The sequence below is a fragment of the Mirounga leonina genome, unplaced genomic scaffold (genome assembly GCF_011800145.1).
Source record: "Mirounga leonina isolate KUSES-001 unplaced genomic scaffold, KU_Mleo_1.0 Mir_197, whole genome shotgun sequence".
Taxonomy (NCBI): domain Eukaryota; kingdom Metazoa; phylum Chordata; class Mammalia; order Carnivora; family Phocidae; genus Mirounga; species Mirounga leonina.
In genome coordinates, this window is record NW_023270494.1 from 7,525,359 (window position 1) to 7,539,508 (window position 14,150).

Consider the following 14,150-nt stretch of genomic DNA (forward strand, 5'->3'; position numbering starts at 1 on the left):
TCTTATCTCCCCGAATCTCTGCAAAGTACGTATGATCGTCCCCACCTTATAGTTCAGACCGACCAGAAAGGCTCCAGCAAGTTAGGTAACTTGCCCAGGGTCACACCCACCCAACTCAAAGGTGAGGGGCTGGAAGAGGCAGATAGTAAGAGGGGAATTAAAAAAAAAAAAAAAAAAAAATATATATATATATATATATATGTATATATATATAAATGTTGTTGTTCTGAAGAGTGGTGGTGATCCCATGGTGGAGGAGCACAGGGAACAGGGTAATTAGGATAATCTGTAAATCAGGACAAACAAGGACTAAGAACAATGGCAGCGGATAGTTTCTCATAAGGAGTAAAACACCCCTTTGCTAATAGAACAAATGATTATCTTTAATAGCTAAACACTTTAATGTGTATTAGACAAAAGTACTTTCCCCAGTACACTCAGGATTTCAGATATTCTCACTCAGGCTTAAATTCCAGGAGCTAATGCCAGGGTTAACCCACCCTGCAGACCACAAGGGTGCAGCCAGGGCATTGCGGCCTGCCTGCGAGGATTTTCAGCCTTCCAGAATGAGACCCTCCTTGCGAGTCTCCTCAAAGGTGGAGAGAAGCCTGGCTATCACAGTAACTCTGCTGCTGGATGGACAGGAAGGCGGATGGGGACTGTTTGTATGGATTCTCTGCCCACTGCTGGAAGACGTGTTGGCAAATTCACGCTGCTGAACTGGAAGCAAAACCTAAGCACTGCTGCTCACCCAAGGGGCTCCTGCCAGGACCGCGGAAGGTACAGAGCATCGTTTGGGGAGACAAAATCAAGGAGGCTGTTTTTAACATGGCTCATCAAGTTACGAGCATTCCTGACTTTTTCTTGGCTTTGTGAAGAGAAGAGCAGTTACTCCTGCCTCATATCTACAGGGCGCTGGCTTCAGGAGCTCAGGTTCACTTGTCTACATTTCCAGTTTGGAAAAGAATCTCTAGTCTTGCCGGATGAAGCCTTGCATCCGCCAGATCACATGCATGACTGGGACTGGCTGTGCAAATGAACTTATCTTGTAGGGATATTTGCATGTACAAGTAATAAATGTATCCTCATAAACCAGAGTTATATTACTCTTGCAAGTGGGAGCTATGAAGTGTATCCCTTGATCATGCGAGTTTGTCTGGACCCGAATCCTGGAAAAGAATCCACAGTTGTCAGCTGACCTCAACGACTCAAGACTATTTGGAACATTATGAAGAAATCCTTAAAAGACTTGATGAAAGGTCTTTAAGCATACTCCTACCCCAGATGGCAGCAGTGAGCGGAAAGGAACTCTCCCTGTCTGGCGGTGGCCGTTACCAAGGAACTCCAGAATCCAGAGACACTGCCCATGGCTTCTGCGAAGTCCCCCGATCATTTAAGAATCCATGCTCAGTATCAAATTCAAAGACCTCAGTTAAGACTCTTCTTTTTCTTCATTCCTGCTACCTGTGAGTTAAGATTCTTGGTATTGATCACGTCAGATTAAAAATCCTCTTTTGAATGCTGGATCCTACCTTTGTCTTAAGCGTGGCAAAACGAAGCAGCTCTCCTTTTAGGGACTGGTGGGATCATTATGTAGTTCACTCTCCTCGTTAAGGAACTTATTTTCAGGGATGTAAAATATTTATTGTGACATATAAATTAAGTGAAACCTTTTCATTGTTCTAGCATTCAAGTGACAAGCGACACGTTTATTTACAGTAGTGGTCAAAGTGTGGAGCAGGCTGTGCTCTGGGAAGGCTATTTACAAAACAGAGAGAGGGCTGACCTGTGCAGAGGGCCACTGTAGCCTGCTGAGCCCGACTTGAGGGGTTTGGGGAAGTGGGCAGGAGGCCATCAATGAGGCCATCATAGACAGCATTGTCCTCTACCTTGGCAGCCTGAGCGTTTCTGACCTAGACTAAGGACCAAGGGGGAAGTGCAGGGAGAATCCCTCCCTAAGTGCCTCTTTTAAAGGGCATTTGCAAAGAATGGGCACAAAGTCCTTTCAAAATGAAAGCTACAGTTTTTGGAATTTCAATGAAGTTCTTAGTAATATTAGACTAAAATAGCCAAATGCAGTACTCTCCCTCAGCCGTAAATTTTTCCTTATGGAGAATTCTAGTATACCTTTCCCCTAACCATGAGCAACTGATGCAGAATTAAATTACTCCCACTGGGGATAATTAGAGAAGGAGAGAGACTGGGGGCTGGGATAGAAAAGGTAGATAAAGCAGAAGATAGAGCCAAAATTCAAGTTTTGAGAAGACAGAAGAGATGTACAAATAAATACATGCTTGCCTTACAACAGCACACCCGCTTGTTTGTGGTTTTGAAGGAGCTGGGACAAAACAGGGACTGAGCTCATGTATTTGGCGAGGATATCACAAGCAAAGCTAAAATGTGTGTGTGTGTGTGTGTGTGTGTGTATATATAAAGCAAACAGGTAGATATAAACAGATCTATGATAGATAATCAATCCCTGTGTTGGAAAAGGGACTGGAGCAAAAGTCATCCGCCTGTGCTATCCAGTTACTATCTATCTTTTCTAACGAGCTACTGTCTAGGGGCCAAAGCAGAAGCCATAAAATTAGAAAACAAAACTGAATATTTGGATGGGGGAAGAGACACGGAAAACCCACCAGCCAAAAACAGTCCTAACGAAGTAAAAAGAATGTCAGAGTATTTCACAGAAATTCTTAGGAAGGGATGGGGTGGGATTCTGGAAGTTTCTAGGACATGATAAACAGAAACCATTTGTTCACTATTATACTCACTTAAGATGAATAAAAAGTGATTTAAAATTCTGTTTAGTGTGTGATTTCATTTTAACCAACTTAAAAATATATTACGGACTTTTCATAGGCTCACCTGCAACTCTGGATCCACCTTACTTTCTTTTGTTTCTCACGCCTGCCAAGATCTGGTCAGGGACCCCAAAAGGGCCTGATGTAGGCTCATTTTCTGCCACTTCACACATACTCTTCTGGATCAGTAAGCATGTAGCCTGGTATATTGTATGGATGAATAATAAAATGCCAAAGCTTAGAGAATAATTTTAGGGAGAAATTTTTAAAAGTGAGATTATTTACTGAGAACTAAGAAATAATTATTTAAAAAATTTTAGTGATGACCTTTATCATCTTCATGCCTCCCTGAAAACCAGCAGCCTTTACGAGCACACAGAAGTCTGTTCAACCATTGTCACTCTTGAGAGCCAGCCAAAGAAATGTCCACCCAGAACTGGACCTGTCCACATTAAAAAAACGGACCTCCTCTGTAACTGTTTTAGATTGCAGTAATTTTATTCTTTTCACTCCCTCTCCCCCAAACCATTTTAAATTGTTAAATCTGCACTGCAGGTGGCCCCAGCATACGCTCTCTGGAGGCTCCAAGCTTCCATACTCGGTGTCCAGGTCATCATTTACGCCAGCGCTGCAGCTCTTTGGATAAACAGACAGAAGTGTAAGGATCCACGAGGCCACTCCTAAAGACTGTTTCTGTCTCTTGCCTGTGGAGATCATTCCGTTTCCCCTTTGTTTTACAGATTCAGAAATAAAGTCTTAGGGGCAATCAGAAATTTCTGCTTCACTGTCTTCAATTCAAAGATGTGAAAAACAAACCTCAGGTATCAACCAACTGAGCCCTTTCAGACAGGTAAGCCTTTAAGGGGAGGCCTTGTCCCTGGGAAAGAAGTCAGTCAAGGTTTTTAGGAGTCTCCATGTATGCCAGGCTGATCAGAAAGGAACTCCTCTTTCTCATGAACAGACGGGTGGATGGATCACACACCACCTACCAGCTCCCCACCAGCCATGTGTAGGAATTTACCACAGTCCCATTTCTGCTACTTGACCTGTTCTCCCACTTACTAGACACCGAATCAGTCAAAAAATCCAATTAGAGTCAAGTCCTGTGTTGTTTTTTTTTTTTTTCATTTAAGTAGGCGCCACACCCAATATGGGGCTTGAACTCACGACCCTGGGATCAAGAGTCACATGCTCTACTGACTGAGCCACCCCAAGTCCTGGTATTTTAGAAGTCCTATTAACCATTTGTGAATTACACTGGTATTAATGGTTATCCTGTACTTTTACACCAAAAGTTTTCAGAAAGCGACTGGGCTTTTTTTTTTTAATTTTTCTTGAGATTTCTTTTTTTTTAAAGATTTTATTTATTTGACAGAGAGAGACAGCGAGAGCAGGAACACAAGCAGGGGGGAGTGGGAGAGGGAGAAGCAGGCTTGCCACGGAGCAGGGAGCCTGATGCGGGGCTCGATCCCAGGACCCTGGGATCATGACCTGAGCCGAGGCAGATGCCCAATGACTGAGCCACCCAGGTGCCCCGGGCTTTTTTTTTTTTAATTGTGGAAAAATACTGGGCTTTTTTGATATTCTCCTCTATACAATGTCTTTTAAACATTTTAACTATAAAAACATATTTTTATAAAAATGAGAAAAGTCATCTTGGACTAAAAGAGAAATGAACTTCAGATATTTTTCCTCCTGGTAAGACCTGATGCAAGCTCAAACTCCCAACTAGAAGGATGTTTTTGTTTTATGTGGTGAAAGTCACGTTAACTAAGATTTCTGTGACCCTCAGACACATGAATGAGAGCTGTATGGTTTCTCCTCCACTCTTGGGGTAGAGAGCTGTTTGGTTTCAATGCTAAAAAGTTCTAAGGCAGGGATTAAGAAGGGTGCTGATCTGGCAGGCAAACGACTTTCAAAGGAGAAAGCACAAGACCACCAGATCATCAGGAAAAACCTCACGTGGAGCACAGGAGCAATTATGTAAATTCTAGTCAAATCTTATAAAGTTCATTATAACCATAATCTGTAATAAAAAACCAAAGGCAGTGGCTCATTCACGAGGGCATGTCAAATAATGCAACACTGTCCTATAGAAAGCAATTCAGAGAGTCCCCTGGAGGTCCCTGTAGTGGGACATGACCTGGGATTTTGGCTAAAAATATCAAAAAGGCTTACTCAGATGCCTGAAACTCCAGCTGCACCACAGGACGAAGTACCCCGTAAAGAGCATGGTGATGCCCCCAACTCCACTCCTCACCGTGGTGCTGCACCTGATCCAGCCTGTTTAAAAAGAAACATGTCTGGTTGCTATGGTGAACTGTAACTAGGGGCCTCGACCTGCCAGTTATGCAAGTTCTCCCAGTTAGCCTGGGTGATGGGCTTGTAATGCACAGAACTGACATACCACCACATAGGTATTTTTTAAACAGATGAAAAGGCTCAAATCCTGAAGACCACAATTTTAATACATTTAGTTATTCTTGTTTGGAGAGTTTAGTCGCAATCTTGAGTGGGGAGATTAAAACAGACTGGTTAACTCGAGGTGTAGAGTTCTCCTGGCTCTGGGACGATCAAGGTGGGCAAGGGAGAGATGAGGGTAGGTGGCAGGGGGGACAGGACAGAAATGAACTCTGTTCCAAAATGGCAGCAGCTGTTCTGCCGGCTTTGGTGCTCTCGATTATGTCAGATTCCAGGGCAAAAACAGACAAAGAGAAGAGAAGGAAGCCTACGCACTGGTCTCTTTCTCTCTTTCCCTTAGCCCTGCTGTAACAGCCATGGCTAAAGTAAGAGAAACTTCTCCAAATGCTTGGAACCAGCAACACAACCCAACAGTCCGTGACTCCAGCTCACCTTTCTGGACAGCTCCCAAGAGCCTCATCAGAGACAAGTTGGAGGTTGTAAGTCTGGTCGGGGGTTCCAAACTCCTGAGAGCAGTCGAGCTTCTTTCCAACAAAGGAACTACGGTTCCAAACAGAAGGCACTGTGATCGTTCATCTAGGTTCAGGCTTTTTCCCGCCACTCCGTGCCTGCGGTTCCCAGGGCCAGGCTGCAGAAGGGGATCTGGGCTGTGTGGGGCTGCGGTTAGCTAAGTGCCCAAAGTCAAAGCCGGTGATTCCCAGTCAGAAAGAGGTTCCTCAAAAGGCTGAAGGAGCCCCTGGGGATCAGGACCCGGAGATGTTTTTTGATCTGATGAACATACTGTGCAGCTGATCCAGGTGTACATGCTTAATGAAATGACCTGTCTACATTTTCCACCATTTGCTAAACATTTTAGCAGAAGGCAGGACTTTCTACTATCATAATACCTACTGCTCCTTGTTACTACATGTACTAGAATCGACATGTGTGCCCTATGAGCCCCACTACTACTGACCAGGCAACGTTTCTCATTTATGTTTAACACGTGAATAACGAATGTAGAATCAGAAGGGAGGGTTTAATGCTATCTATTTACAGCTTTCCTGCACCTGTTTTTGTTTAATGATAGGCACGGAATCTCTACTGTTGCTGGTTCTCTGGTCTTGGTGGGGTTCAACGGGATAAAGGATAAATGAAGCAAATATTTACGACAGGTTTAGCAGAAGAGGTAAAAGTTGCTATGGACATAAAAATGCTACCCAAATACTCGTTACATTAAGGAACAATGAGAAAAACCACGCTGCCTTCCAAGAAATTACACGGAAGATAATTATTTCACCAAGGTGAAGATTAATCTCTTAAACAAAGCATGACATGATCCATTCTTCTTGGAAAAAAATGGAAAAAGATGGGAAGAGACACTTTCGTGAAAACTCCCAATTATAGAACCACTTCCCCTGCCGTGTCAGGAACGGGGTGTCCCCTCAACTGTTCCTTCTCCAGCCAGCAGCCTCCTTCATTGAGTTCAAACTTTTATGAACATCATCAGTTCTGGCCCTAAGCTGGGGTATAAAATAGCCTGAAGCCCAGGAGAGGCCAGCTCAGAACCCACAGAAGTTCTGTTAGAGCTTCTCCAGTTCATCCTTCCTGCTACTCAGGGACCCTGGGTTCTGGTCTACATCCCTTTCGGCCTGGCTGTGGGCCCAGGAATGCTAACACCCACTGCCATCTCCTGTCCTTGACCTGCCAGTGTTGACGTCCTTACATCCCATACCTAGTGACAACAGCTCTGCTCACAGAAACGCTGGAACCGTCCCGTCCCTACCTTGGGTACCTCTAATACTTCCTATTACCTCTCTGGCCTGGCTGGAACTCTGGACATGTGACTTGACTCACCCTTCAGGTCTCTCTGGCTGTTGTCACATGTTCTTTTATGTAAAACCTCCCCTTTCACAGCCTCCTCTACTAGCGGACTCATCCTGGCTTGTGCTACTCCTGTTCTGCCCTGATCCTGCCCCACATGTGCCGTCTCAAGCATCTCACCAGGATAGTTTATTTCTGGAAATGCTATTTGATGAGAGAATGGCCTTTAAAAACCCATGATGCAGGGCGCCAGAGTAGCGTAGCCAGTTAAGTGTCAGAGTCTTGGTTTTGGCTCAGGTTGTGATCTGAGGGTTGTGGGATTAAGCTCTGCATGGGGCTCCGCACTCAGTGCAGAGTCTGCTTAAGACTCTCTCTCTCTCCCTGCCCCTCCCACTTGTGCTCTAAGATAAAAAAAAATCTTAAAAAAACAAAAAAAACCAAAACATCCAAACCCATGACCTTGTAAGGTTTCATTTTTTTTTTTTTAAGATTTTATTTATTCATTAGACAGAGAGAGAGCACAAGCAGGGGGAGCAGCAGGGAGAGGGAGAAGGAGAGGCAGGCTCCCCGCGGAGCAAGGAGCCCGATGCAGGGCTTGATCCCAGGACCCCGGGATCATGACCTGAGCTGAAGGCAGATGCTTAACTGACTGAGTCACCCAGGCGCCCCAAGTTTCCTCATTTTACCTTCTGCTATCCCCACCAGCCAAATTTTGCTTTCTGTAGTTCAATGAACTGTTTTTTCAAACCTCTCCCTCCCTTCCCCCATTTGCCAATACCCCCAATCCCCTATGTTGGGTCTGCGTCTCCTCGCTCCAGTGGCCTCCCCAATACCAGTGGTACTCTAAAACTTGGCTGCTCTGCACAAACACTTAAGACATGTTTGCAAACAAGACTGTTAGACCCTACTTCGGGACCAGTCTCTGGGGATGAGGTCCAGGAATCTTTAATCCTATGTGAAACTGCCAGTTGTCCAGATTTGGGACCCAAAGACCTAGATCTCTTCAACTCGAGTCCTGAAAGCCTAGGCACCTGAATTCAGCCAAGCATCCCCAGCTAAGCGCGTGCAAGGCTTTCCTTTGAACAAAAGCCAATTTCTATTGCTGAGGACTCTTAAGACACTTGTATTTGCTGAGTCTCCAGGGAGTTAAATCCTGAACTTCTAAAATCTATTTTTGCTAATGCTGGGAGAACTGCTTTTTTTGGGTAGTAAGTCTGTGAAAATCCTTATTAAACCTCACAAGACGGCTCCTAATGCTGCCAAGTTCCATAAGCCTAATTCTCGTTCCCAACTTACTGAAACCCAACTCTGTGGTGTCCTCAGAACTATCAGTCTGCCAAACTAATCAGAGTACTGCAGACTGCAACCAATAAAAGAGAACAGAAGAGCTCTGAGCCTGGGGTGCCTGGGTAGCTCAGTTGGTTAAGCGTCCGAATCGATTTCAGCTCAGGCTCCGCACTCAGCGTGGAGCCTGCTTAAGGTTCTCTCTTTGACCACCACTAACTGTATTAACATGGGCACATCACTTAACATGTCTGGGGCTCAGATTCCTCACGTATAAAGGAAGGTGGGGCATTGACTTCAGTGACAGTCACCTGAGTTGTCATCAAGGTTGAATGAGGTAATAATGCCACATACCTAGCTGTGTCTGGTACAGTCATCACCTGACCAATGTTAGTCCCCTCCCCTTCTCTGAAATGACAAGTGCCTATATCAGAGACATTCCTCAGCACTATTAAAGACAGTACAGGAAATACAGAAGTCCCACTTGCCAGAGATTTGCCACGGGCCACTGTAAACCACAGAGAAGTGGAGATCTGACAACCACCTATGTTTCTAGTTAAGGCGCACTTTCTGTAATACGGTTTAGTGGAAAGCGCGAAATGTGGTCTGAAGAGACTGCGTTCTACCTGCTGCTCTACCACCTACTGGCAACATGACCTTGAACCAATCACTTATCCTCTCTGCCTGTTTCATCACCTGCCAAACAGAGAAATCGCTGCCCACTTCTCAGTGTGGTGAGGCTGAAATAAGAAAACGGATGGAAGCACTCTGAAAACAAAGCAACACAGATGTTAACAGTAATTCTGTCAACATGGAGAAGGGGCTTGGGGACCCAACTCTGAACTTGAGACAGACTACAACTCTGTAAAGAGGGCCTAGAGGTTAGGTCTGTTTGTAGGAAAACTGGTAACCACTAAAGCAGTCGAAGATGTAGCTTCAGCTAGCAACACTCTTCACTTACTACACTTCTGTTTTGAAATCTTTAGAAAGAAATAATTACCGTACCAAAAAAAAAAAAAAAAAAAGCTTTTCAGACCAGAAGACCTGGGATTTAGTGAATATGTAATAATTTATAAAATATACCAGAGAGGGAAAATATGTCCCTTTTAAGAAGAGAGGTTACAACTTTTTCAGGGGCAAAGCTATTCAGAGTTGCTACAGGTCTCCTGTCGAAGCTAAAAGCACTAGTAAATAATATACACACATGAAATCTGAATGCTTCATTAAACCAACTGTGCTTCTAGAAACCTGAAAAAAAGAGAAAAATCTAAAGCTTCCTGGTGAAGAAAATGAAGAAACTTTATGTACTGTAACTAGAGGTAGTCCAACAACTGAAGGTCAGGTCGTGCAGGAAAAAGGATTTCCTGAAATGCCAGGAACTTCCCAGCTCTTGTGGGGCCACTTAAACCATTCCAGGCACTGGCAAGGAGCCTCCGGAGGGCTTCTGAGGAGACAGCCTCACAGTCTGTCTCTGTCCACGATTTCTTACTAGATCTCTTAAGACAGCTTGAACACCTGCCCAACATCTACTGGCCATGCCTCCTCCTGCTGCGGAAACGCAAGTGATCAATGTCACCGGCTGACCTGGCCTAGTCCGACCTTCAACTCTGCTTGGAGGGGAAGAGAGAATGATCAACACCACTGGTACTAATTCTGGAGCAAGAATTAATGTTTTCAGAATAATTTTAAGTCTGGTATACTGGAGTGCCTAGGTAAAAATAAGCTGAATGAGCAAAAATAGGAGTAGTCTGAGCCTTATTAATTCAAAAGTCACAGAGCTATATGGATGGGCTGGATGGCCCATGAAAATGAGCATGTTTACCTTTTGAGAGTCTCTCCCCCTGGGGACTGGTGAGCTGAGGCTTTTGGGCCATTGCATTCCAATATTGGGGCTTCCCTGGCAATACTCCTAGTCCAAGATAACCAGGATAGAGCTCTGGAAACCACTCCAGCCCCAGGGAGCTTGAAAGGGTCTTCCTATCAGCAATGCCAATCGGACTGAAGGGGCTGTAAGAGGCGTGAGGCAGGACTGAATGTAAGGTTTGCTGGCACCCAGGGTGTGACACTTGGGGCCCACAGCCAAATTTGTACTGCAGAGAGGCTCCTTCACCACTCTCTGTTAACACCTTCACAACAGGGACTCGGTTAGGACTGCAGGCTTCTGCTTTCTCTTCTTGAAAAAATCTGACAGCCAGAGAGGCAAGGCTTTGATTATATGACTGTGACACAGAAAGCAGCTCACTGCAGGTTGTCTCTCTTGGAGTGAACAAATTTAAACTGGGACCTTCATCTGGACCTTTCTTCTCTGTGGCTGAATCATCACTACTGATGTTCTTTGCATCACCGTTCACAGAAGCCCATTCCTGGATTGCTTTTACAGATACGCTTTTCTCTGCATTTCCTCTGCTCCCATGTGCCTCTGTTCCAAGGTTCAGTCCTTTTCCTTGGTTCTCCCTGACTGGGATATCTCCTACTGGGCTAACTTTAAAATTTAAAAATTGTGACTCCGTGTTCTTTTCTTGAGTCTCAGAGTCTCTAACATCAGAAGAGACTTCTGAGAGGTGGTCCCTGGCCTTGGACTGTCTCTCATTGCTTGACAATGTTTGTACTCTTTCAACCCCATAATTGAGATTCATGGGAGAACTGTGATAATCACCAATAGGCTTATCTGATAAATTTACTAGAAGCTTCTGTCTTGGGTGATCAATTTTGTCCAATCTTAAATCAGTAGAAGTGGTCCGAATATCACTGGGTAAAGCTGAAGAATATTTTCTATCTTGATTTGATAAAAAAGGTTCTACTGGGCCAAGAGGTAAAGATGTTTCAGTTTCTGGAAGGTTACTTCTACTTTCCCCTGATGGAGGCAAATATTTGGCAAGTTCTTTTTTAGGAGTGGTGTCCTCTGACGCATAAAACTGAGCCTCTGTTTCTCCCTGGAAAGTAATCTTTGGTTCGGTATTTTTCAACTTTTTGATGGAGCACTGAACTTGATTCTGGATGTCTTTATCTGCCTTTGTATTACTTGCTCTTTCCAAACCAAAAGCCAATAGTGGAAAAGACTTTGTTGTCCATTCTGGTTTGTCTTTTACCAAGTTGGTATTTCTCTTCTTACTCTCCATCTCCAACTTTCTCTCTTTAGTGTTATTTAAGTCTGTGATGGGCCCTTTCATTTTTTTAGCGTGTGGGCGTGTAGCTGGCTTGGACTGACAAGCTTTCTGATCAGCCGGTACGGTTGGTCCTATCATCTTACAGTATGGTAAGTGGGATTTTAATCGTTTAAATGGCTTTTTACAGTAAGGACACACTTCCATCCTGGGTGAGTATCACTCTCCTATTCCTGAAAAAGGTAAATGGGAGATTATGAGGGGCACATAGTTGGTAGAGTAATTACTAACATTTCATTTACATGTGTACCTTTCATTTGGAAGAACCTAGGTTGAAAGAAGTTTTAAGAACTGTGTTTTGACTTTTTCTTACAGAGGTAGAAAATAAGAAGACACGGTTTTAGGATAAATATCCCTGGCTTCACTTCTGTTTACATTTCTTAAAGTCTTCCAAGAATCAACTGTTAGCAAAAAAACAACCAAAGGGGTTTTCAACATCCCTAACTAGTAGATGAGGAAAGCCAAAAGACTTAAATCTAACAAGTTAATGGTTAAATTAATGGAAGAAAAAGTTGTACAAAATACCAGTAAGGGGGCGCCTGGGGGCTTAGTCGTTAAGCATCTGCCTTCAGCTCAGGTCATGATCCCAGGGTCCTGGGATTGAGCCCTGAATGGGGCTCCCTGCTCAGTGGGGAGTCTGCTTCTCCCTCTGGCCCTCCCCCTCCCTCCCCCTGCTCGTGCTCTCTCTCTTCAAATAAATAAAACTTCAGTATACCAGTCAGATTAAAATGTTTGCTGTTTAAGGTTACAGCAAGTCAACTGGTTATTACAGGAGAATAAAGAAATTGTTAAAACCCCTTAAACACATCATTTAAGGAAAAAATGGTAAAGAGTAAAAACTCAGGCCAGGATCTGAAGGCTGTTGCTTAGAGTCATGGTTTTCAAAGTTGTATATGGAAGATCCACTTCGGTGCAAGACCTTCCATCATTTCAGCATGAGAAATGAAGCTCCAACACCATATTAGTAATATGTGTATACACACATACGTGTATATGTAAAAGTGTTTATGATGTACAAATGATACATACGTGTAGGGGACAGAGTCCCCAATTTTTTACTTAAGGAGTAAGTACAATGGACTATGAGCAAATTCATTATTTGAAATCTTTGTGATATTCATACCATGTAAAAACATGAAAAAATAATACCATGTATCATTTGTACCTCTTTGAGCACTGAGCCTGACATAGGATAGTTGAATGAATTCCTTTTCTAGACATAAATATGCAAATGCTATCATCACAGATGACTGTGAACGTCTTCTGACTACTGAATAGGTCAAAAAATGAGACTAAAGCCATTTACAAAATAAATACATAGAATCCTGGCCAATCCATTTAGGATCCTATATGAGCTCAGGCAAAACGAAGCTGTTTCTGGCCAAAGAACTTTAATTATTCTTACTTTGGAGGTACCCCCTTGACAATATAATCAAAGTCATGGGCCGCTGACTTACAAAAATACCCACAACTGAAGGCAGTCCACAGGCCTAGTACTAATAACTTTAGAAGGGGCCAGGGACCTCTTAGACATGTCTGCCTCTACATTACTCCACCACACTTAATCCTACTGGAAAGATCCTGTACCCTCACGTGGTAACGTCTTACCGTGGGTGACGGACTACTTTCTTACTGGAGCTTCTCCACCAGAATGCTAATTTTGTGGTTGTTTCTCTTGGATCTCCACGCCTCACGATCGCAGTTTCCGAGGCCGGCAGAACAAACTCGATTTTAACTGTCAGCCTGCGCGAGACGCAATCAGAAAAGTAACTCGACAGCACACCCAGTGAATGGATGGGGCGCGGCACTGAACCAAGAACAAGCTAACTGGGTTATCGGCAGGACAGGTCCCCCTCGGCGCTCCGGAAAGCGAACAGTTAAGACCGCGCCCGCCTTTCGGGCGCAGAGCCCGTGGGACTCCTGCCAAACGCCTCCCCTCCCCCCACCCCGCCGCGGACTCCCCAACCCCTACCCCCCCACAGCCGCGATACCTGGCCCGCCCTCCTCCCGGCTCCCCCGCTTTTTCCGGAAGCCGAGCAGCTGCTTCCCGCTGAGTGGGCGGGGACCGCCGGGCAGCTTGAGGCTCCGAACTCTCCTCCCCTGCAGCCCCAGCCGGAGGCGCCGGAACCGCACAGACGCCGAAGGGGGCTCGTCCTGCCGCCCCGGGAAGCAACCCCCGCCCCCCCCGGCTGGCCCGCCATCCAATTGACTCTCTCTCATCCGGGGAAGACTCCCCCATCGCCGACCCAGGGCGTGGGCCAGAGGACACAGCACCACCAGCCGCGACTAGCCCAGAGCAGCATCCTCACCTCACTAGGCGCGGAAGTTCCGGAAGCCCCCGCGACAAGCCCCCCAGCGCAGCCCTCGAGCCTCTTCCCAACTCCCCGGCGGCACGCGCTGCAGGCCGTCTGCGCCACTGCCTGATGCTTCTCAGCTGTGTTTTTAAAAAAACTGTACCGCACAGAGGCCTAACTCAAATACTTGTATCGTATTATGATGACATAATTTAAGTTAATTTAAACCTGGCTTGACTTTTATGCCGTCCCCGCTCGGCTACGAACTGGCGAAAGCTCAGGCCGCCTCTCGTGAGGTCCTCTCTCCCAGAAGCTCTCAGTCACTCCTCCCCACCCCGAGCCCGCCTCTTCCCGTGGGCGGGGTTACCGGTCGGCGCGGC

General features: G+C 45.3%; 1 protein-coding gene across 3 annotated transcripts; it reads right to left on the bottom strand.

The window, feature by feature from the left end:
- Window positions 1-382: 382 nt before the first annotated feature.
- CUNH17orf80 (chromosome unknown C17orf80 homolog) lies at window positions 383-14,074 on the bottom strand. Of its 3 annotated transcripts, none has more exons than XM_035026131.1 (6): window positions 13,786-14,074; window positions 13,085-13,219; window positions 10,135-11,649; window positions 5,658-5,765; window positions 4,983-5,087; window positions 383-3,440 (listed from the first exon to the last, which is right to left on the bottom strand). In XM_035026131.1, the coding sequence occupies exons 3-6, from the start codon at window positions 11,621-11,623 to the stop codon at window positions 3,418-3,420; spliced, it is 1,725 nt and encodes a 574-aa protein (XP_034882022.1). In that variant the 5' UTR covers window positions 11,624-11,649; window positions 13,085-13,219; window positions 13,786-14,074; the 3' UTR covers window positions 383-3,417. The 3 variants fall into 3 exon arrangements, 2 of the variants coding, with proteins under 2 accessions (XP_034882022.1, XP_034882023.1); XM_035026132.1 differs by lacking the exon at window positions 13,786-14,074 and adding an exon at window positions 13,468-13,665; XR_004683074.1 differs by lacking the exon at window positions 10,135-11,649 and having other exon boundaries at window positions 5,658-5,853.
- Between the last annotated feature and the right edge of the window lie 76 nt (window positions 14,075-14,150).

Coding starts and splice junctions, on each gene's coding strand:
- CUNH17orf80 (XM_035026131.1), bottom strand. CDS start 11,623: ATGGAAGTGTGTCCTTACTGTAAAAAGCCATTTAAACGATTAAAATCC. Junction 5,088..5,657: donor CTTGGGAGCTGTCCAGAAAG/GTGAGCTGGAGT, acceptor CTTTTTAAACAG/GCTGGATCAGGTGCAGCACC. Junction 3,441..4,982: donor CTGGAGTTTCAGGCATCTGA/GTAAGCCTTTTT, acceptor GTTTATCCAAAG/AGCTGCAGCGCTGGCGTAAA.